General features: G+C 46.0%; 1 protein-coding gene across 4 annotated transcripts in view; it reads right to left on the bottom strand.

Annotated features, from left to right (window-relative positions):
• Nucleotides 1-1967: 1967 nt before the first annotated feature.
• The window catches only part of IGFN1 (immunoglobulin like and fibronectin type III domain containing 1), a 63250-nt gene continuing 41774 nt past the window's right edge, over nt 1968-23443 (bottom strand). For 3 of the 4 annotated variants that reach the window (XM_056361498.1, XM_056361499.1, XM_056361500.1), the window contains 15 exons: nt 22754-22925; nt 21861-22133; nt 15148-21186; nt 13752-13876; nt 12835-12976; nt 12016-12312; nt 11081-11380; nt 9993-10166; nt 8994-9122; nt 8199-8501; nt 6809-6897; nt 5671-5866; nt 4739-5038; nt 3904-4230; nt 1968-3133 (listed from right to left, as the gene is read on the bottom strand). In XM_056361498.1, coding sequence (XP_056217473.1) covers nt 3120-3133; nt 3904-4230; nt 4739-5038; nt 5671-5866; nt 6809-6897; nt 8199-8501; nt 8994-9122; nt 9993-10166; nt 11081-11380; nt 12016-12312; nt 12835-12976; nt 13752-13876; nt 15148-21186; nt 21861-22133; nt 22754-22925 — 8880 coding nt within the window. In that variant the 3' untranslated portion in view covers nt 1968-3119. The remainder of the gene's footprint in view (nt 3134-3903; nt 4231-4738; nt 5039-5670; nt 5867-6808; nt 6898-8198; nt 8502-8993; nt 9123-9992; nt 10167-11080; nt 11381-12015; nt 12313-12834; nt 12977-13751; nt 13877-15147; nt 21187-21860; nt 22134-22753; nt 22926-23443) is intronic. The other variant, XM_056361501.1, reaches the window with a different exon arrangement.

Below are 23443 nucleotides of genomic sequence, written 5' to 3' on the forward strand. Positions count from 1 at the left end.
CAGATGGGAATCTGGGGGAGCAGCTCCAAGGGGCTGCAAGGCAAGTGCCAGCAGAGGCTGAGCGCTGCAAAGCTGCAAAGGCAGGCTGCAGCAGTGCCACATGCCAGCAGCCCCAGGGCACCCCTGGTGACATGAGGCCACGGGCTAGGGTACCCTTACAGCATCCTTGGAGTGCTACAAGTGGTTCCTGGGAAGAAGAGTGGTCAGGCCCACCCCAGCTCCCCAGCTACCATCTTCTAAAGTCAAACAGCGACTGCAAAGAGTGACAGCAAACCATGCAAAAGGGACGTGGAATTCTCTAAATGCCACCGAGCTGGAGTATGAGCTCAGCCACCCCCAGGGTGCCGGGAGCTGCTGGCCAGCCCACAGCGAGCATGGCATGAGACCCTCTTGCTGAGCCAGTGGCAAATGAGCAGCACCAGGGATGCAAGAGGGGTTTATCAGCTCGATTCCTCCCTCTCAGCATGCCAGGGACTGGGTGACTGCTGCTGGTGCCAGCATCCAGAGAGCTGGTTTGGGACCACCTTGATGAGAAGATTTTCACTGCAAGAAACAGGGGAAGTAGAGCTCAGGGTGTCTCTGGAGAGCCCAAGGCTTTTGTGGCCTGCTTCCCCTTCGTGACTCGGGGAGGCCACTCACTTTCAGACCAGGAAAGTTTGACCGACAGCTCTCTCCTGCCCCGCCACGGCTCCCTCCGGGCCACGCTCTCCCCTTCGGCTGCCCCTGCAGCATCTGCTTTTCCACGGGGGAGGGCGATTCCCGGGAGGGGGGCACCGCTTGGCTGTGATCAAAGTGCAGCGCTGCTGACTCCGAAGCGTTCAGCAGCCTCTCCTGCTGCCTGGCCGTTTCTAGCCCACCAGCCTCACCTGGCCACATGCCACTGGTCAGGCTCTGTCCCACAGCCCTGCCTGAGCTGCCGGCTCAGCCCCGCTCCCCAGGTGTAAGTACTGGTGCTTTAAGCACGTGGGGCTGCAATATAAAACATTTAAGAGGATAACAGCAGAGGACTAGCTTGAATAGATGCTGCCATTTGGGCACAGGGATAAATCTGTGCACCTCAGCAAGACTTGCAAGAGGCTCCTGCTCCTGGCGTGCCAGGTCCTTCCAGAGACCACTCAGGCTTCAATCTCAGACGTTCAGGTCCTTCCAACAAGCTCGGCCCTTATGCTTATCAGTCAAGAAGAAAACAGCAAAAGTAACCGCAAGTGCTGCGCTGGCCACAGAAACTACAGCGCGCTCCTACAGCATCGCACCCGTGTCAGCCGGTCTGAAGCTACTGAAAGCTTGGTGCTCGTCACTCACCCATGCAAGAAAGCATCTCTCTCCTCTGAGCATGTTCAGAGTACGAACGGCAGCAAGTGCATCTCCAGGAATGAACCTAATTCAGGCCTGCTGGGATCCACGAACATGCAGATTGCAGGGAAGGAAATCTTGGTCCTTGTCGACAGAGAATCATAAACAGAGGTGCCCTTCCTCCAAGGGAAGGGAGCAGCACATCCCACTCCTTGTAGGAATTAATTTTCCCTCTTTGCAGGGAGCAAAAGGCCACCTCAAAAGAAACATCTAAATCCCAACGGGCCCTCCCCCAGGTGCAGCACAGCAGCTCCCAGCTGAGCACAGAGTCCCTCAGCGGTAGCAACAGGCACTTGCTTTCCCGACCACGGCCCTGCGCCTCTGGCTCAGCACATCCTGACACCACTTCACCCGCCGAACAACGGCGGACGGCTCAGCGACACTTACCCTCCGTGCCCAGTTTCCAAGCACCTCCAAAGGACGGACAAGTAGCAGCACATGAAGGGGCCTGACTGACCTGGCTACCAAAGCTGCTCGAGATGTCAGTGTACCAGGGACAAGTGGCCTCAGCACAGCAAAGTACACAGGCCGGGCATGCAAAAACTGCAACAGACATGGATTGGCATTTAGGAGCTGGCTGGGTTTCCTTCTCCAAAATAAACACTTGCTCATGGTAGTTTTTACTTAATTTTACTTAATTATAGTTTAATTTCACAATCTACTGTCGCTACGTCTGTACAACATTGTACAAAATATAATCAAAAACAACATTTCAGCCCCACATAAATGTTTGACTGGCTGTCTGAGGATCCAGTGGCTTTGAGTCTTCGATCTACACTCTCCTGTCTTCTAGATGCTGTCATCAAAGAACCTTTGGTGCTAAGGCTACAATGCCAGACGTTCGTACAGGCATCATAATATTTTGCTTTCCAGGTTCCTTCTCCGCTCAGTGGTGGAATTCCCCAGCCACGACAGAAGATCTCTGGTGGTACCTCATATTTCTGCTCAAACACAAAATGTTTTTAACCTCTTTTTGCATCAGGCAAAACCACTCTAGCAATGTCATGAGGTAGGGGCAGTTATGTTTCAAGGGTGATACTAATGGGGCGGTTCAGGACTGATACATCCTTTTTTATGGCACTTGCTATTGGAGATTTAAGTAAGCACCAGTCTGCTCACAGTAATATAACTGGTTCTAAATTTCCATTTGTTTCTGTATTCACTGTGAGTAGCGCTACCCCATGTTAGCCTAGTCTGAGAATGAATTTCTTGCCCAGATAAAACTAGCAGGCAGATACTCTTTGCAGCTTAGAGATTAAGGGAAATAATATATTAGCTGCTACTGGTAGTAAAATACATGCAGAACTGCTTCTACCAGAATTAAGAAACCTGTTGAAAATTATATAGAATCTAAAATGACTGCTTTGGATTAGAAAATAACATGCTAAAAGGCCAGCTTCATAGATCTCTGGTGCCAAGAGATATTCTTGTTGCAGCCTGACAGCAGGTGATCTCTGTGGAAAATTTCATTTTGGCCTATTGTTTTTCTTCTCATGTTCTGTGTTCCTGAAGCTTCTAATCTGTGTTTTAAAGGTCTAGTGGAAAGCCATGATCTTTACAAAAAGATACAATTATCTTAAAGCTTTTTTCCCCATTTTGACTACAATGCAGCATCATGTTTAAAATGCAGCTACTGGATCTGAAAAATAAACACTCAGACTATAATGAACATTTGAAAATAAATACATAGCCTTCATATAGGCCAGTTCACAATAAAAACCTTTGCCGTCACATAGTAGTGGAGAGATTTTCTCAGGAAGGTCATGCTACAGGGTGGAGTCTGAAAACAAAAGAAAGAGAGAGTAGCTCAATATTGTAATGAGGGAGACAGACAGTCTGTAAGGTACACTAGGACGGGGACCTGAAATGTTACGGGGACAAAAAGACCAATGTCTGCAAAAGCGTTACAGGGATTTAACTGACCCATTTCTCCACTCATATAATCCTACCAAGGTATTCCAAGTTGCATTAAAAGGGAAATACTTGACTCAAAGTAAAGGATATTTCATAATTAACTCAGTAAAACTGCCAACAGTATTCATCCGCAAGTGCATCCACCATGAGTCTATCCCCAGTCAACTACACTGATTCTCTGTTCACATCAGGATCCCCAGTGACCCCATTTAACTTATACCACGTCCCTCTCTTTCCTCACTTCTCATTGCCTTTGGCCACCTAACAGGCTGTTTCCTCACTGTGTCACCTACCCTTGCACACCTTGCAGGATCTTCTATTCTGCAGTTCCTGCACTGTAGAAATATCTGACCTAGATATTATCAAATGAAGATGGGAAAGTTTCTAAAAGATATTCCCAACATCAGCCAAAACCTCTGGCTCACGTAGAAATCATGTGTTTTTCTCATGTCTGCCTTTTCATTTCTATTTGTTTCATACTTGATCATTAGTAAGACAATAAAAATTCAGTAAAGCACATACACTGCCTTATAGGAGATTGTTCTTGTCAGTAAATAAAGCTGTATGGGCATCTTGACAGCAATGACACATCTTGACATCACATGATGAAGGAAGAGAAGCACTGAAGTTTGTTACCTTTAATAGTGAGGAAGGCTTTGCTGAATGCATGGCCCGATTCATTGGTGGCTTCTACCATATATTGTCCTTCATCACATTTGGTGACACCGAGGATGACCAGGGAGCAGACACCAAAGTCATTTGTGCAAAAATAGGCAGGATCATTGGAGAGGTCTCTGCTGTCCTTGTACCACGTGATCTTTGGAGACGGATGGCCTCCAACCGCACAGCTCATACGGCACTCGCTCCCAGTAGTCACCACATGAGGCTTCAATGGGACGAGGAATCTCGGGGGCTGGTTTTGATTAACTCCCCTGTATTTCTGTGGTTTGACATGACATTCAGCTGTAAAAAGAAGAAAAACACAACAGCAACTTACAAACATACACTCAGATACTGCTCCACAGCTACCCACGTCAGGGTTTAGAGGACTGGGTTTTAATCATGACACTTTGTTGTGCAGAATGTCTGGCATCCTGCACTGTAAATGGCCAGACATCCCATGCACCTAAGAATTGTTATCTGTAATCTATGTTTCTTCTCAAATTAGCCAGTATTTAACGCTGAAGTCAGAAACTTTAGCTTCTCCAAAACTTAAGCGTTAGATTTTGTTGGAAATTAATTTTGGGGTGAATTGCATGATATAATGGCTGGAAACAAAGGATCTGTCTGCACAGTGTCCACGCAGAAAGGACAAGCCTTCCCTGTTAAACTGGAATTTCTTAGGGTATCTCTACAGGTTCTTGTTCTGGGCAACTAAATGTTCACAGGAGGAAAGACCCATTTCAGGATGGTGTGTTAAAAACAACAAAAGAAACAACGCACAGATAAATATTTGTAAAAGCTGTTTTACCCTTTGGTTTTTGAATTCTCCAAGGCTTCAGAGTTTCAGACGGACCACTGGCTCCCAAGTTATTTTTTGCCACAACCCTAAAGTAGTAGTCCCGGCCTGGGATCAGTTTGGTGAATGTGAACTTGTTAGTGTAGATCAGGTCACCCACCACATGCCACAAGCCCTTCTGTGATTCACGTTTCAGGACTGTGTAGTAGAGATCACTTTCCCATTTCTCGGATGGTGATGGCTCCCAGGTTACTGTCACTGTATTTGGCACATTCTCTTGCAATTGAATAGGCCCAGGAGACTGTGGGGTATCTGTCAGATGAAGGCAAATATGTAGGGAAATGTAGGGAAAGTGGCACAGTACAGAACCCTAAAAACTTTGAGTCCATTCTGTCTGGGGGCTGAGTAAACATCCTGGTCATTAGAAGGAATAAAATTTGATTCCTCCTCCAGTCCCAAAAACTCATTTGCTATTAACTGACCTTCTGCTGCATTACACCTGCGCTGCTGGGCTGCCTTCCCATGAAGGGAGGCGATGAGGGCTGGTACAGCTGAACTTTTACACCTCTTGGAGAGGCAGCATATACAATTGTTGTAGCTATGACTAAATGTCCTACAGCCTGCTGCTGGCTAACCTTAGACTGTTACAAAGAGCATGAACTACTCCTCTGCAGTTTGCACTATCCATCTGTGCAACCTCGCCTTTTTAAGCAGAGTCACTCTGGAAGCTGAGTGCAATTCTAATTAGTAGACTGCTCTGTCCTGCAGACATGGCCAAGTGATATCACAAAACGGACAGAGTGAACCTCCAGGAAAATTGTGCTCTAGTTCTCCCTGTGCCTGCACGGCCTAACTGCATCAGAGCTCGCTGCGCTCAACTCAGCTCATCGCCTACTGCCTATCCGCAGTAAATCTGTGCGTGTATATGGTAGTGAGCGAGTTACCTGTAACTCGAACTTGGAAGCTGAACGTTTCTCTTTTCCCTAAGCCATTCTGGAGCTCAACAGTGTAGATGCCACTGTCAGTGAACTCAGCTGCTCCAATCAGCAGCTGGGTGGTACCATCCTTGGTGTTTATTGTAGCCCGGTTTGGAAGAGGAAGCCCATCCTTTAACCAGGTCACCACTGGATCTGGTGATGCCTGTAAAGAACAACACAAGTTATAAGCCCGCATGTTTTGCCTCCAGATTGTGTCTTCACATCTTCAGTTTCATTACCTGAATGAATTCCATCCCAAATGTATACCTACATGACACAGTAAAGTAATATTTAGAAATACAGATCCAAGATGGATCTAAACGCCATAGATAAAGGGCTGCTCTGAAGTTTCTTTGTAACTTTTCTCTTTCTCTGTGTCTTTTAAGAATGTTATTGTAGTAAGGTGTTCAGGTTAACTATGACAAACAAGGTGTGCTAGATCAAGAACAACAGATGACATCAGTAGTTAGTATTTTCTACTTTTTAAAAGATGTGCTGGTTTTGGAAAGAAAACACATCCTCAAAGTCTTTATTTCCATTGTGCCATCTTTGGTCTCTATTCTCCATGAGATTAGGAGAAAGGCCAGCAAATGCACACCCTTTGCCTTCATCAACATTTTCCTGATACCCCAGACCTCACCTATGTTGTTCCAAGCTTGTCAAAGAACACAGGATTTCTGCCAGTGCATGCCTGTTTCTCAAGTCCTACTGCTTAGTAGGACAAACAGTCAAGATGTTGCTAGAAATGCTGCCACGAGGCCTTCTGAGGGAATCAGAGGGAAACTGATGGATTTTTAAACTCTAAGTATATCAATATTTTCTGGTACTAATCTGTCATGGTTGATGAATAGCATTGTGCCTTGTTTGCAGAGGCTAATGAATGACCACAATCTCATAAAAACACTAATGTCAAGAGTGACAGCTGAATTCTCATTCATGTTTTTCTCATGCAGAAAGTATACCCAGCACAGGCAGGTTAAAGGATTTGCCCATTGTCTTGTAAACAATATTTCATGCCAAGAAAACAGTAGCTCAGTTTTCATGCCTGCTATTGAATACAACATAGAAACAGATGGGGAATTTCAAAACACATTTGAATACTTACTTCAAAGGGAATATCCACTCGGATGGTATTTCCTGCTTTTATAACCAGGGAGCTTTTCACCTTGTCATCTATTAGTATCCTGGGAGAAACTGGAAAAGACAGTAATTACAATAAAAAGTTGTACATTATTACAGAGTCACTGGCTGACAAATTCATACGCGTGTTTGCTACCCCTAATGCCTTTCCAACAGCAGGTCTGCAGGCTGTTGATAAACTCATAGTGCTACTGTGGAAAAGATGCTCCTCGATTCAGTACCAGAGTTTACACCTTTCACACTTCTTTACTATTTGCCACTATGAGTAAACAACGGGAAATGATGAAAAACCACATTCACAACAACGTTTGTATACATGTGATGTCTCAGTCGCAGAGAAACTGTCTCTTTGACACACTTTACCCCATCATATGGATGATTTTGTATAAATGACATCTGGGGACAAGGAGATTGCAACGGACGCTTACGAAATATACATGCAATACAGAGTACAGAACATCCTCAAGAAACTAGCCTGAGTTTATTAAAAATAAGCTTCTTTAGTATTTAAAATATTTTTTCTTTATTCTCTCTTTTCATCAATATTATATACTACTGTACTTAGCATTTTTCTAAAAATGCCAAAGTCAATAGTGCTAAGTTGTATCTAGCACGTCCAGTTTCAAACTGAAAAAACTGCTTCCCAGATGGACCCACATTTATCTATTTACTGAGCAGTTACAAAAGGAGTCTGCAAGCATAGGCCAAAAGTAGACATTTTCACTTGGGATCCAAGTTAAGGAAGATGAATCCCTCACACAGTTATCTCTTACTCCTGCATTTCTGCAATATTCCCAAACAGCAGGGGAAAAAACAGAGCTACAGACTGTAAAGATGAAAAAGTGAAAAAGGTAAAAACTTTCAAACTAGAAAATTAAAAAGGAAAATAAAGGTTACAAAAAACAGCATAACAATTGCGATTTAATAGAATGAAATAAGATGCTGGGTTCCACAAGACTGTATTAAAAATTGACTGAAACCTCTATTTTTCCCTTAATAGAGCACAAAGCATGTGCGGTTTCTGTTTGGTGATTGTGACTGTGGTATAGCTCCGCACAGGGGGCGAAACATAAATCCCAGGCAAAAACAGAGGTTTAGGGGTTCTTTTATCATAATGAGTCTTTAACATGAGCTGAACACTGTGCATTATACATTTATTATTAGTTAAATCTTCAGAATTTCCTCATGACGTGACTTAATAAGACCCATACTCTACAGGAGTAATGTAGTACTTGTCCTTCTGCTGCAGTCTGGGACTTGAAAGCAGCTCTTCACAGCGTCCTGCAGACCTTGCTTGCATCCCATTACCTATAGAATGAGCTCGTTCACTCTGAGAGCAGCCCGCTCTGACTTACCTACAGCGGGAGCAGCTTCAATGCAAGCTTCAACCTCTGTGGCTTCTCCTGAGCCACTGTCATTGATGGCTCTCACACGCAGAAAGTAAATCTCCTTGGCTTGGAGGCCTTTAACTGTGTAAGTGGCCACCTCTATGGGGAGAGTATTGCATTTGGTCCAGCTGAGGTTGTTAGAAGACCGCATCTCCACCTCATAGCCTTTCACATCCATCCCATCCTTTGCTTCAGGTCTCTTCCATGTCAAGGTGACACTAGTGCTGTTGCTGCTGCTCACTTTAAGGTCTTGCACTGGACCTGGAGGTTCTGGAAACAGGAATTTTATTTACATTTTTATATTTTTTAAACTTTTACAATTTTTCTAGGATTTCTGTCCCCTCTTTTGAGTCACTTCAAGAATGTTGGGGCATCTCAGGAAGTACACTGGATATCCACCCTGCTGTCTTGACTCCACCTTGTTCCAGTTCTTCAAAGCTGGATCCAGATGCCCACTCCTGCCAGCTATGCAGTACAACCTATGACACTCCTGAAATGGTCTGCAACCCATCCTGAATACTTCTCCACACTGTATGTAACCCCCACGCAGGAGTCTGCCATATCCAACTTAGACATCACACAGGAAATCCTTCCATTGCTTCCTCATGCCGATAGCAGATTCTCAGCCATGAAACATTCCCCAATTCTTTGATCTTTGTTTTCACATACTTTTTCACAAAGCATTTAAAAAAACATACATTGTCAGTCTACATTCAGCTTTATGTATCCCCAAGCCAGAAGGATGGGGGGCAGTGCACTTACTCGTGGAATCCCGCGCAAAGACAGGCTGTGACGGTTCACTGGCATCTCCTATGCCAGCAGCATTGACAGCTGCCACACGAAATTCATACTGCAGACCTTTCTTGAGACTGGTCATTTTCAGCTTCTTGTCTGCAGAAAGAAAAGGAGTGTGTTGGCTCAGGTGTTCCTCAAGCAAGAAAGGGGAAGACACCAATGCTGTACTTTACTCCCTGTAGAACTGTGGATTGAATAATTCTCTGGAGTCATGTAAAAATGCTGTCACTGATTACCCTGCCCTTCCCCACCCAAGAGCATGTGTACTTCTGGGACATGATCATTATATTCCCTTTCAAATCAAACAGCACTTAAAAGCTATTAAAAGTTAGAGAAAGCATAATACTGCTTTCCCTCATGGAATGATCCTGAACTCTTCTACACCAGATAAGAAGTCCTAGCTTGCACCTGATAGATAATGTTAGCTATAGTCAAAATGCATCTTGGAGCTCATACATTTCACTTGGGTTTCTTTATATGCCTTCCACTTAAAAATTTCCATCTGATGAGTTCCTAGTGCAAGAACTGAGGACAGTAGTTCTGCATGTGAAGACTTTAGTTCCAGAAATTGGAGACCTCAGTTTATCTGTAGAGGAGCTACATCCCAGGATGCAGCAGTGAGCATCTCTGCACACTTCTCCAGCCATATGCTTCCACACAATCTAGAAAAGATCATAATCCTCCTCTCAGGCATTCAGTTGTATATAAACTCAAGACCTGGCTTTGCTACGGCATAGCTGTGAACCTTAGCTGTGAGGAAACATATACACTACAGCTGTGGAAGGTAAGAAGGTAAAACTTCAGATCGGGGTAACATGGTTGCGACAGGGACAGCAAGCATCTCAAGAATTCATGAAGAAAAACACTGATGTGAAAAGGTGTAAGATCCTAAGCAGCTCCTGAACCCAGCTGACCTTTTTGTCTTTTTCAAGTCTTCCAGTGTGTTCCGGGATTTAAGCTACCTACCTGCTATAGGCACGTTGTTGACTGGCAGCCAGGTCACGGTACCCTTCTTACGCTTTTGAATTATATATCCCACGATTTGGGAACTGCCAGTTTTACGAGGTGCTTTCCAGGATATTGTGATGGTGTCTTTGCTGGCACTGACAATCTCAGGGGGATCTGGGGCACCAGGTGAAGCTAGAGAGAGATTAGTGTTTCATTATTAGCAGGTATATTTTTATTGCAAGATAAGAATGTCTTCTGTGTCACTTACTCTTCCAGTTTCCCCAAGGTATTCATATGGATGTGTTTTGAAACCGTTTGACTGAGACCTAAAGCTGTGTATCTTATTCCCCACACAAACAGGATCCATGATGGACCTCTGTTCCTGAATTTCATTTTCATGAATGACCTGCTGTCACCATGACTGACGATTCCACTGTCAGCCTACCGAGTGAAGTATGTCATTCTTACACAGTAGAACAAGTCAGCATTATTCTTACTTTTCATGACAGAAAGTGGAAACAAAATGGATTTTCTTAGCCCTCTGCTAAAGCAAAGTACAGAGATTCTCATAATCATGAGGAGGAGAATGTAGAAAGAAGATAATTGGAAATAGAATAGAGCATCGCTTTCTCTCTAGTACTACATTCATGCCCACGGCAAAACTGTTCTAGTATTTAAACTCATTAAGGGACAAAAAATAGAATTAGTAGTTTGGGAATCAGGGGAATGAAGCGGTCATGCTGAAAAATGTTGCACATATGGAGACACTCCTTTACCTATGGAGTCAAGAAAAGGCCTCACATATTCCCCTTCCAGCCAAAAATTTCCTTTGATCTTTATGCATATTACATTTCCCCCATGAAACTTGCTTTCCAATTCAGAATGGAGCATAAATGAGAACATAACGCCATCTCACTCAGCACCACCAGAGCCTGCAATAAACTTCTAGTCTTGATATGCAATCTCCATGGATTTGTGTGAAGAATTCACAGCCATGATTCAAGTTAGATCTGTAGCAACATCTACAATGCAGTGAGTCTGATATCAGCTTTGATAATGAATTTCCCAGATAGTGTTGAACACTATTATGGAAAGTATTTACTTACCTTTACTGACAGCCTTCACTTCATCTGATTCCAGTGCATCACTAGTTCCCTCGGCATTTACAGCTCTCACCCTGAAGTAGTAGCTCATGTCTTGTTCCACTTTGTTCGTGGTGAACGTAGTACAGCTCCTGGGCACTTCTCCCAACGTCACCCAGTCGTTCTTGCCTACCTGCTGACTCTCAACAATGTAGCTTTGTACTGGTTTGCCTCCATCATCCTTTGGGGGCTTCCACTGAATGGTGATGTCATTTGCAGAGCTTTCTACAACTTTGATGGGTCCTGCAGGTGGCTGTGGCTTGTCTGAAAAGATGAACACAGAGAGACTATGAGTTGGCTCCAGAGCCAGACGTGCCCCTGGGTTTGGAGCAAACACTGTCTCTTGCTCACCAGCTGGGAGACTCTGATTCTGATGGAATACATGCATAATTGCAGAACGAGGGATGGGTGCTTGAATTGTCTCTTAAATACTTCCACTAACTTTTGATAAGGAGGGGTGGTGAGGGGAAGGTAGGCCCTTGCTCCATGAGCTAATTGTCCTCATAAGCACGGCACCAATTCAGCTTGCTTATAAAGGAAGAACACCATTTCTGGTCTTCCAAAAGAGTACCGGCATTTATGGCAGGGCTGAACTTGGCCTTGATAACCTAATGTTAATAAATTTCCCTGTTGCTCATAGTTCCAGCTCCCACAGTCACCCAACATTCAAAACTCAGCTGCTGAGGCTGTGTAAAACCAAACTAGATTTGTCCCACCTCATATTAAAGGGCAAGAAACATGTCAGCAATCTTTGCTTGGACCCTAATTTAGTGGAAAATTACATAGTCTTGTTCATCTTGGAATAGGCAATAGCTCTAAATAAGGTTGTCGCCAGTATTAACGGGTTGCCTGCCTAAGCTTTACAATGAAAGCCACAGTGGATGTTGTGGGGCTCTTACCTATTACCACAAGCTTTAAGTTAATCTCCAGGACTCCGCTGTCATTCTTCAGCCTGACTTTGTAATCCCCACAGTCCTTTCTCTCACTGCTGGAGATGGACAGCATGGTAAAGGTCTCTGTTTTATCAACACGAATCCTGGTGTCATCTGCTAGCTCCATTCTGTCCTTCAGCCATGTTGTTCTGACTGGTAGCCGACCTTCAAAAGGGATCTTGATCTTTACTTGCTGCCCTGCCTTGGCCACAGTAGGAACGCTTGTTAAGTTTTTGAGGAGAACTTTGTCAACCTGTGGAGGATCTAAGCAGGTGATACAAGATCATTAAAAACTGCAGTTCAAAGAGGATAAGGCTCACCTTGGAGGGAAAGGCTTCCCCTCATGATGCTGCCACTAATGCTTAGAAGCTCAGAACATTTGGACCTTCACCTTTAGTTGCGTGCTCGGTGCTTCACATACATATGTGTACTTTGCAACAGGATAATTATTGCAAAGCATTTGTGGTATCACACTGCCCTTTTCAACGGAGCAACTTTCTCATAGGCAATACGCTAAACACAAGAATGAAGAATCTGGGCTGACAAAGTGTTATATGCACCCCAAACAACCCCTCTGGGTTAATAACAGAAGCTATTCAGGAAGGCAACCTAGTTAAATTTGTAAATACAAAATGCACCAACCTGTACAAAACCTATCTCCCATTTACATGGTAATTCTTTATAATAAAGCTGCCACAATAACCAGCTGGAGGTCTCTGAGAAAACGTATTAGGTTTAGAGCACATCAAGGCTAGCGTACTGCATTGGTAGTTTGAATAGACTCACCTTCAACAAAAACTGAAGCTTCAGTTTTTATATCCCCACCTTCAAACCTGTATTTCCCGGCATGAATATCTTCCACTTTATTAATAATTAGTTTGTGGACTAGACCTTTCTTTTCAAAAAAGATTCCATCCATGTTTTTTAACTACAAGGTAAAGCACAGAGACCATTCTTTAAAAAAGGGCAATCCAAACTTAAACAGACAAAAATTCAAAATGTAATTGAAAAGACTTATGAATGATACACATTTAATTACAGTAATATTCTGGGATTACTCATCTGGCAACATCGCATATAAGCATTATCAACATACTTCCCACAAAGACTTGATTCAAACACCATTAAAATGAATTTTAGTAAAATCTCCAAGCTCTTTCTTTCTATTCTTAATGACAAAAACTTTGGCCCACGCTCCAGTACGACACCTCAGAACTCCTACAGTATCATCCAGGTCCCACAACTGGAATTACTGTTTAGTGCTGTTTTGGAAGATTGAATACGATGTCTGTTTGACCTTAAGCACTAATTTGAAAAAGCACTCTGTGTTATGCCTGCTGGAAGGAAGGATCCTTTGAAGATTTTTCCCTCGCCTTTTGCATGTTTCTTACATTCACCAAGGAAAAGGATTGTGTTGCAAGGGAGAGACCCACACCATCTCCACACAAGAAAAAGAATAGAAAGCACAAAGACTTCTGTTGTCATCAAGAAGGGAAATGTCTTGCAGCAGGAAGAGGAGAAATCTTGGTGGGTTTGTATCAAGAGTTTTGTTATCAAAAGGCTCCCACAGAATCCTTCCAGGGCCATACTCAGACTACAGTAAGACTGGCAGAGGGAAGGACACTTTGACATGACACTTAAGAGGTAGAGCCAGCGAGCAGAGCATTGCTAACCAAAGAAAACAGCAGCTAGAGAACACCCACCTTTAATCCATCTTTAAACCAGGTTCCTGTCACTTCATCTTTACTGACAGTGCAAGACAGCTCGGCTGGTTCCCCTTTCAGGACTCTGACATCAAATAACTGTTTGTTGATAAAACAGCGTGGTGCTGAACATTCAGAAAAGAAAATGTTGAAAAGATGCTAACTCTGTGTTATACTGACCGGGAGAAATGTATAAATGGAAATGCATGTGCACATGAGAAGAAAAGAAAGCTTTTTAAAAAAACATACTGTGGTCATGGCAGGCTTTTGTACAACAAGACTGTGGGCCAGCTGGCATTAACTTATTGCACTGAAGGCACATGCCAGCTGGCCTGCATACCATATAGTCCTGACATCAATCTAATGGGCAATGGATTCATCACGAATCACATTATCCATCTACAGATTTGCTATGTTAAATCTGCGCTAATTGTCTTGGCTCCCTCTGCAGCCAGTGGAAAGAAGCAGGGTACTTTGGGATATGGATATACTATTACACCGTTCTCCTCTGCACTGACCAGATCCAGGGCTGCCCAACCACTTCCCCCCAAACAGCCCCCGGTCACACTATTCTCTACCCCCCATATTCCTCTTTCCCGTCCCAAGTTCTTCTCCATTAACAAGCTCATCCCCTCTCTAATAAACACCCCATCTCCCTCCCCAATTTTGTTGATTTTACTTCCTTATTTATACTGATGTTTTGTTTGTCTTGATAATTTCTAACTTGTCAGAATTCCATTAGGCAAATATTCCCCTTCAGTTATACATTTGAAGTTTCTCATTTCTACAGTTTTCAAAGTATTGTCTCGCTAGTCTTGCCACTGGTCTAAGTCAAAGAGCTGCATACACATTACTCTCCTTTTACTATATGCAACACCTTATTATTTCTGATGTTACAAGAGAAAAGAGCTCTTTACATTAGGCTCAATGTGCATATTAATCCAATATAAGCAGGCACAGATTTATTCCCAGAACTTGGAAATACACAGATCTTTGCACTAGATGTTAGAACAAAGTGAAACAATAAGTTTCAAATTGGAACAATATAAAAGAAACATGGCCATATTCCTTGAAACTATATGGGAACTAATATGTTTGTGAACTGAAGTCTGTTCCATGTGGATATGAATCATACACTTGAATGAACAGGTGATACCTGCTCTAGATAATTTAAATAAAGACCATTTAGACCTTTTACGGCAGTTTGATCTGAGCAAATTGAGTAAGACTACACAGCAAATCATTTGTAAAATTAGGAATAGACCATGATATAACCAAATTTCTACATATAGCTACATTCGTCTAAACCATAACATTCAATTTCTCTCCAGGATTAGGAATGTGAGTATCAAAATGCAAAGACCACCAATACAGAAGCCATCAGTTAAACACGTACCTTTCAGATCATCTAGACAGTAACGTCTTCTTTTTTCCATACTTTCCGTACTCAAGAAATCATTGGCTTTAATATCAAGGCTGGGTTCCTGTTCTCTCAGATTTACTGAAGGAGGTCCACCATAAAGATCTGACATCTGGCCATAATCCACTGAACCTTGACCAAAACCACCTGAATTCCTCCCATCAGCAGATCTGTTACGGGATTTACTCCCTGTCCCTCCAAAGGCAGAATTTTTGCCATAAAGGGAGTCTACCTGGCCTAAATCTCTGTCCTGACCCTTGGCATCAACTTGACCTGAATGCGAACCTCTGTCATCAGATGAACCTTTGTTCCCTGATCCTCTGAAATCACTGGCAGTGCCCTTTCCAGGTTCACCTCCCATAGAAGATTTGCCAGGATGTGAACCGTGCCTATATTCACCACCTCGTCCAACAGCATCTTCTTTACCACGGACTGAATGTAACCCCCTTTCATCACCTCCCAGCCTCCCACCACCACCCATGCCAGCCCTGGCCCCAGCAGACCCAGTGTCCTTGCCGTAGGGAGACCCAGCACCCCGTATTGCAGACCCTGCAACACCACCACCTTCTGAGGAAAAGCTGTCTCCTCCTGATCCACCCATATATCCCTGACCTCTACTCAGCATACTATCCTTGCCACGATAAGATCCCACTGATTCTTCACCTCCAAACGGAACACGAGCAGCTCCTCCCACAGTCCCAGTTGGGAGACCATCCTTGCCGTAGAAAGAACCAACACCCCTTGCACCAGATACACCAGCACCAGCCTCATGCCCACCTGGGAGACCATCCTTTCCATATGGAGATCCAAAACCACCAAAATCAGATGCACCAGTACCAAATCCAGTTCCCATTGGACCTGGAAGACCATCTTTTCCATAAGAAGAAACAAATTCACCTGCACCAGCTAAGCCAGCATCACCATAACTCCCAGCTGGGAAACCACCCTTTCCATAAGGAGAACCAACTGCCCCTGCGTGAGCTACACCAATACCTGCACCAGCTGGGACACCATCCTTTCCATAGGGAGAACCAACTCCCCCTGCACCAGCTGCACCAACACCTGCACCAGCTGGGAGACCATCCTTCCCATAGGGAGACCCAACACCCCCTGCACCAGCTGCACCAACACCTGCACCAGCTGGGAGACCATCCTTTCCATATGGTGACCCAATACCTGCTGCACCAGCTACACCAGCACCTGCACCAGCTGGGATACCATCCTTTCCATATGGATACACAACTCCCCCTGCACCAGCTACACCAGCACCTGCTGGAAGACCATCCTTTCCATACGGAGACACAAATCCCCCTGCACTACCTACATCAGCACCAGCTGGAAGACCATCCTTGCCATAGGGATACCCAACTCCCATTGCACCAGCACCTGCACCAACACCTGCACCAGCTGGGAGACCACCCTTCCCATAGGGAGAACCAACACCAGCACCTGCACCTGCTGGGAGACCATCCGTTCCGTAGGGAGACCCAACTCCCCCTGCACCAGCACCTGCACCAACACCAGCTGTAAATCCATCCATTCCATATGGAGATCCAACTCCCCCTGCACCAGCTGCACCAGCACCTGCACCTGCTGGGAGACCATCCTTTCCATATAGTGACCCAACTCCCGCTGCACCAGCTACACCAACACCTGCACCAACTGGGAGGCCATCCTTTCCATAGGGAGACCCAACTCCCCCTGCTCCAACACCTGCTCCAGCTGGGAGACCATCCTTTCCATAGGGAGACCCAGCTCCCCCTACACCAGCACCGCCAACACCAGCACCTGCTGGAAGACCATCCTTTCCATAGGGAGACCCAACTCCCCCTGCGCCAACACCTGCTCCAGCTGGGAGACCATCCTTTCCATAGGGAGACCCAAGTCCCGCTGCACCAGCTGGGAGACCATCCTTTCCATATGGTGACCCAAGACCCGCTGCACCAGCTACACCAGCACCTGCACCAGCTGGGAGACCATCCTTTCCATAGGGAGAACCAACTCCCTCTACACCAGCACCGGCAACACCAGCACCGGCTGGAAGACCATCCTTTCCACAGGGAGACCCCACTCCCCCTGCTCCAAAACCTGCACCAGCTGGGAGACCATCCTTTCCATAGAGAGAGCCAATTCCTCCTACACCAGCACCGCCAACACCAGCACCTGCTGGAAGACTATCCTTTCCATAGGGAGACCCCACTCCCCCTGCACCAACACCTACTCCAGCTGGGAGACCATCCTTTCCATAGGGAGAACCAACTCCCCCTGCACCAGCTACACCAATACCTGCACCAGCTGGGAGACCATCCTTTCCATAGGGAGACGCAAATCCCCCTGCACCAGCTGCACCAACACCTGCACCAGCTGGGAGACCATCCTTTCCATAGGGAGACGCAAATCCCCCTGCACCACCTACATCAGCACCAGCTGGAAGACCATCCTTGCCATAGGGATACCCAACTCCCATTGCACCAGTACCTGCACCAACACCTGCACCAGCTGGGAGACCACCCTTCCCATAGGGAGAACCAACACCAGCACCTGCACCAGCTGGGAGACCATCCGTTCCGTAGGGAGACCCAACTCCCCCTGCACTAGCACCTGCACCAACACCAGCACCAGCTGTAAATCCATCCTTTCCATATGGAGATCCAACTCCCCCTGCACCAGCTGCACCAGCACCTGCACCAGCTGGGAGACCATCCTTTCCATATGGTGACCCAATACCCGCTGCACCAGCTGCACCAGCACCTGCACCAGCTGGGAGACCATCCTTCCCATAGGGAGACCCAACACCCCCTGCACCAGCTACACCAATACCTGCACCAGCTGGGAGACCATCCTTTCCATATGGTGACCCAACTCCCCCTGCACCAGCTACACCAATACCTGCACCAGCTGGGAGACCATCCTTCCCATAGGGAGACCCAACACCCCCTGCACCAGCTGCACCAATACCTGCACCAGCTGGGAGACCATCCTTTCCATAGGGAGACGCAAATCCCCCTGCACCACCTACATCAGCACCAGCTGGGAGACCATCCTTTCCATATGGTGACCCAAGACCCGCTGCACCAGCTACACCAGCACCTGCACCAGCTGGGAGACCATCCTTTCCATAGGGAGAACCAACTCCCTCTACACCAGCACCGGCAACACCAGCACCGGCTGGAAGACCATCCTTTCCACAGGGAGACCCCACTCCCCCTGCTCCAAAACCTGCACCAGCTGGGAGACCATCCTTTCCATAGAGAGAACCAACTCCCCCTACACCAGCACCGCCAACACCAGCACCTGCTGGAAGACTATCCTTTCCATATGGAGACCCCACTCCCCCTGCACCAGCTGGGAGACCATCCTTTCCATAGGGAGAACCAACTCCCTCTACACCAGCACCGGCAACACCAGCACCGGCTGGAAGACCATCCTTTCCACAGGGAGACCCCACTCCCCCTGCTCCAAAACCTGCACCAGCTGGGAGACCATCCTTTCCATATGGATACCCAACTCCCATTGCACCAGCACCTGCACCAACACCTGCACCAGCTGGGAGACCACCCTTCCCATAGGGAGACCCAACTCCCCCTGCACCAGCACCTGCTCCAACACCAGCTGTAAATCCATCCATTCCATACGGAGATCCAACTCCCCCTGCACCAGCTGCACCAGCACCTGCACCTGCTGGAAGACCATCCTTTCCATAGGGAGAACCAACTCCCGCTGCACCAGCTACACCAACACCTGCACCAGCTGGGAGACCATCCTTTCCATATGGTGACCCAACTCCCCCTGCACCGGCTACACCAACACCTGCACCAGCTGGGAGACCATCCTTTCCATATGGTGACCCAACTCCTGCTGCACCAGCTATACCAACACCTGCACCAGCTGGGAGACCATCCTTTCCATAGGGAGACGCAAATCCCCCTGCACTACCTACATCAGCACCAGCTGGAAGACCATCCTTGCCATAGGGATACCCAACTCCCATTGCACCAGCACCTGCACCAACACCTGCACCAGCTGGGAGACCATCCTTTCCGTAGGGAGACCCAACTCCCCCTGCACCAGCACCTGCACCAACACCAGCACCAGCTGTAAATCCATCCATTCCATACGGAGATCCAACTCCCCCTGCACCAGCTGCACCTGCACCTGCACCAGCTGGGAGACCATCCTTTCCATAGGGAGAACCAACTCCCCCTACACCAGCACCTGCTGGAAGACCATCCTTTCCATATGGATACCCAACTCCCCCTACACCAGCACCGCCAACACCTGCACCAGCTGGGACACCATCCTTTCCGTAGGGAGACCCAAATCCCCCTACACCAGCACCTGCACCAGCTGGGAGACCATCCTTTCCATATGGTGACCCAACTCCTGCTGCACCAGCTACACCAATACCTGCACCAGCTGGGAGACCATCCTTTCCATAGGGAGACGCAAATCCCCCTGCACTACCTACAACAGCACCAGCTGGAAGATCATCCTTGCCATATGGATACCCAACTCCCATTGCACCAGCACCTGCACCAACACCTGCACCAGCTGGGAGACCATCCTTTCCATACGGAGACACAAATCCCCCTGCACCACCTACAACAGCACCAGCTGGAAGACCATCCTTGCCATAGGGATACCCAACTCCCATTGCACCAGCACCTGCACCAACACCTGCACCAGCTGGGAGACCACCCTTCCCATAGGGAGAACCAACACCAGCACCTGCACCAGCTGGGAGACCATCCTTGCCATAGGGAGACCCAACTCCCGCTGCACCACCAACACCTGCACCAGCTGGAAGACCATCCTTTCCATAGGGATACCCAACTCCCCCAGCACCAGTTATACCAGCACCACCAATGCCTGTGCCACCTGGGAGACCATCCTTTCCATAAGAAATCCTATATATGTCTGCACCATCTACACCGGCACCAACAATGGCTTTGCCAGCTGGGAAACCATCCTTTCCATAGGGAGACCCAATTCCACGTGCATCAGCTACACCAGCATCACCAAGACGTGCTCCAAATGGATGACCATCTGGATCGTACAATGCCTCCATTTCTCCTGTGGTACTGCCACCTGCACCAGATATAGCCCTGTCTCCAGCTGGAAGACCGCCTGGGCCATATAGCAAGCCTGACCTTCCTGCCTGACCTAAATGACCGCTAGCATTAAGTGTCGGGCCATCCTTGCCATAGGGAGTCCCTGTTTGTCCTCTGTTCATGCTTGCACCATTCATATCGGCTGCAGTTGGCAGACCATCCTTGCCATAGGAGGTCCTCATTCCTCCTGCAGTCTCAGTATCTGCAACATTTTTTCTAGCTCCAGTCCCCAGACTAGTCCGACTGAACCGATCACCTTTACCATCTCCTCCTCCAGCTGAATCATGATCGAGTCTGCCTAACACAGAACTTCCATCAGTAGCACCTAATCTCCCAACACTCCCAAAGCCAGCTTTGTAACTAGCATCACCTAATCTACCATCCTTGTCACGCTGAGAGCCCACACCTCTATCACCCATGCCAATGTTAACAGCACCCAGCGTACCATCATCTCTGCCACCCACAGAATGCCGTTCACCCACTTCTCCTAATTCATCACCAGTGTCTGCTCTGTCTGTCACAGAATCCTTGCCATGGAAAGGCCTTAGCCCACTTTTGCCTCCTAAGCCTTTTAATCCAAAGACACTACCATCACTTGCCACTGAGTCTCCATCTAGGCCTGCTCCAGAAAACTGCCCAAATCCCATCCTTCCATTTCCATGGGCTCCATGTAGCTCATCTTTTCCCAAAAATCTACGGTTTCTATCCATATCAATGGAATGGCCTTGACCATTTCTGTACAAGCCATCTTCTTCCGTGCCAGTGTCCATAAGATTATCTTCATCACCAACATATTCTCTGCGTCGAAGTTTCTTAGCCCTGTCTTTATCTGGTAATGTTTCTTTCAGCCACTCAGATTTCTCTCTTTCATCTCCTTCATGCTGTCTTCTCTTTCCTTTGGCATCTGTATTGAAGATGCATTGTTTCATTGTAGGAGATATAATTTACAGGAAAAGAGAGGGGGAAAAAAGAACAATTAATGGGTCATGTACTGCACCAACAGCCAAATAAAATGTGTTAGCATTTGTTATAATTTCATTCTAGGACACAGAAACATAATATATTTATATACATTTCAATTCAGTTCAAACCTTGACTTTTTCAGTGTCACATTCAGATGTAATTTTACATTTCTTAGTTAAAGAGACAATTATTTTTAGTGGAAACATGCTTGTTAAAAAACCCATATAAACAAAACAAAAAAAGCAGAAAACCAAGGCAAATTTCCAGCATTACAGGTCTAATTTAGAGGGGCTTAGATTGTTTCTGGGACTCATTAGTTCCTTCTGCCTTCTCCCTCCAGCCCTGGAGGAGTTACAAAATCTCTCATGCGCAGAGTAGCTGTAAATAAGCCAATAGGATTTGTCAGGACTAATAAAAAGGAAAAAAAATCTCTCATTTGAAGAGGCCAGGGTCTAACCAGACCTTCATTTTTCCAAATATAATTTAGGAACTAGAGGCTTAGTAATTCATTTCTCAGCATAGAATCAGCTCAATAAGCAATCGGGCAGTGAGAGGAATATTGTTTTGTTAACAGACCTCAAGCCAACACCATGAGAATAATGCAGTGTCACTTACACTCTACAACAAGCCAGGCATTTGAGGAGCAGAGTCCGGTGTCGAGCGTGTACATGCCATTGTCAGAGGGCACAACGTTTTTGATAATCAGCTGGTGGGTCAGACCGTCAGGTGTTACGGAGATCTGGTGCTTCTCACTTGCTTCGAGGAGGTGGGTTTTGTGTAGCCACACAGCGTCGTAGCAGGGTGTGCGTAGGTTACATTCAAAGACGGCATCTTGTTCCTCAGGACAGCGCACATCACTGAGTGGCCGCTCAAATCTCACAGGGATGGCTGCAATGGAAAAATCAAAAGCTGTAGAAGGGAAACAGAGAGCTATTTCTGTCCTCCAAGAAGAAGTTGTTGCAGCTGAAGGAAGACAGACAGACAGGAACTTGCCATGTCTGCAAGCACTGGTTTAAGCAGAAAAAGGAAAAAGTGAGATGTGCTCCTGTGCCCAGTTCTACAGGACAGAAAAGCAGAAAAATAGATTTTTGTTATCTTCTGAGATATTTATATCAGCACATCGCAGTGATGTGTGGTAATTTGTAGTCATTAATGTATTTCAGCAGCATGATACTTGTATCAAGATGGTAGTTATTATTCTGAGCTTACAAAAGGAAACTATAGCATGGGTAAGTTAAGGAATTTTCTCACTGTCATCCAGAAGTCAGAACAAAAGTGGTACTTGAACCCAGTACTTCCGACCACAAATGCAACACCCATATCACATAATCATCCTCCCTCTTTTTCTTGTGTCATATAAGCAGCCCTTACTTGGCAACACAAAAACATCTTCTGTAGTTATCAGGCTTTACTGCTGAGCTTTGCATATGCTCCTATATACAATTTTCCAGCCAAAAATAATTCCTTGTTACAGTTGCACATCACATGCATCTAACTCGATTCCTTACATTCAGCATCCAGTTCAGTTGAGAAAACAGGTACGTCCTCCACTCTGACTTGGTACATGCCTGCATCTTCTGGCTGTACATCGTTGACAATGAAATTATACCTTTTTCCAATTCTCCTCAGGCAGTACTTTCTGTATTCATCCTCCGTTCCATATCTGACCCTCTCACCATCCTAGGAAGAGAAAGAATACGCTCTTAAAGGCAGTGCACAACTAGTGCATGTCATTCCAAGCAAATGAGGCCAAATTTGTATTATGATCACCTTGATATAAACAATTAACAACAGAGAAGCCTACACTCTATTACTACTCACAGGGCTCATTGCTTATGTAACGCACAGGTAATACTATGTGCAGTAAGTCCTGCACAGAGCAGAGCATCAGACCCTCGAACTGGGCAAAACAATAGCACTTTGCTAGCTCAGATAAGGGTTTGAAACTTAAATAATACACAGTTATTGTAACTTGGAGGACAAAGTACTTTCTTTGCTTAGATTTAGCATCCTTATAGATGGATGCCATAAAGCAGGTGAGTTCACCACTTTACAGACAGGAAAACACTTGGGTTATGTTCTCCATCCTGTGGCTGCATCGACTTCATGTCATGCATTTGATTCAGAAGTTCATAGAGTTCATCTGACCTCCTCTTTAATGAATTCCAATTTCCCCTGTATTAAAGCCACTAACCACA

Source organism: Falco biarmicus, chromosome 16 (assembly GCF_023638135.1).
Source record: "Falco biarmicus isolate bFalBia1 chromosome 16, bFalBia1.pri, whole genome shotgun sequence".
Classification (NCBI taxonomy): Eukaryota; Metazoa; Chordata; class Aves; order Falconiformes; family Falconidae; genus Falco; species Falco biarmicus.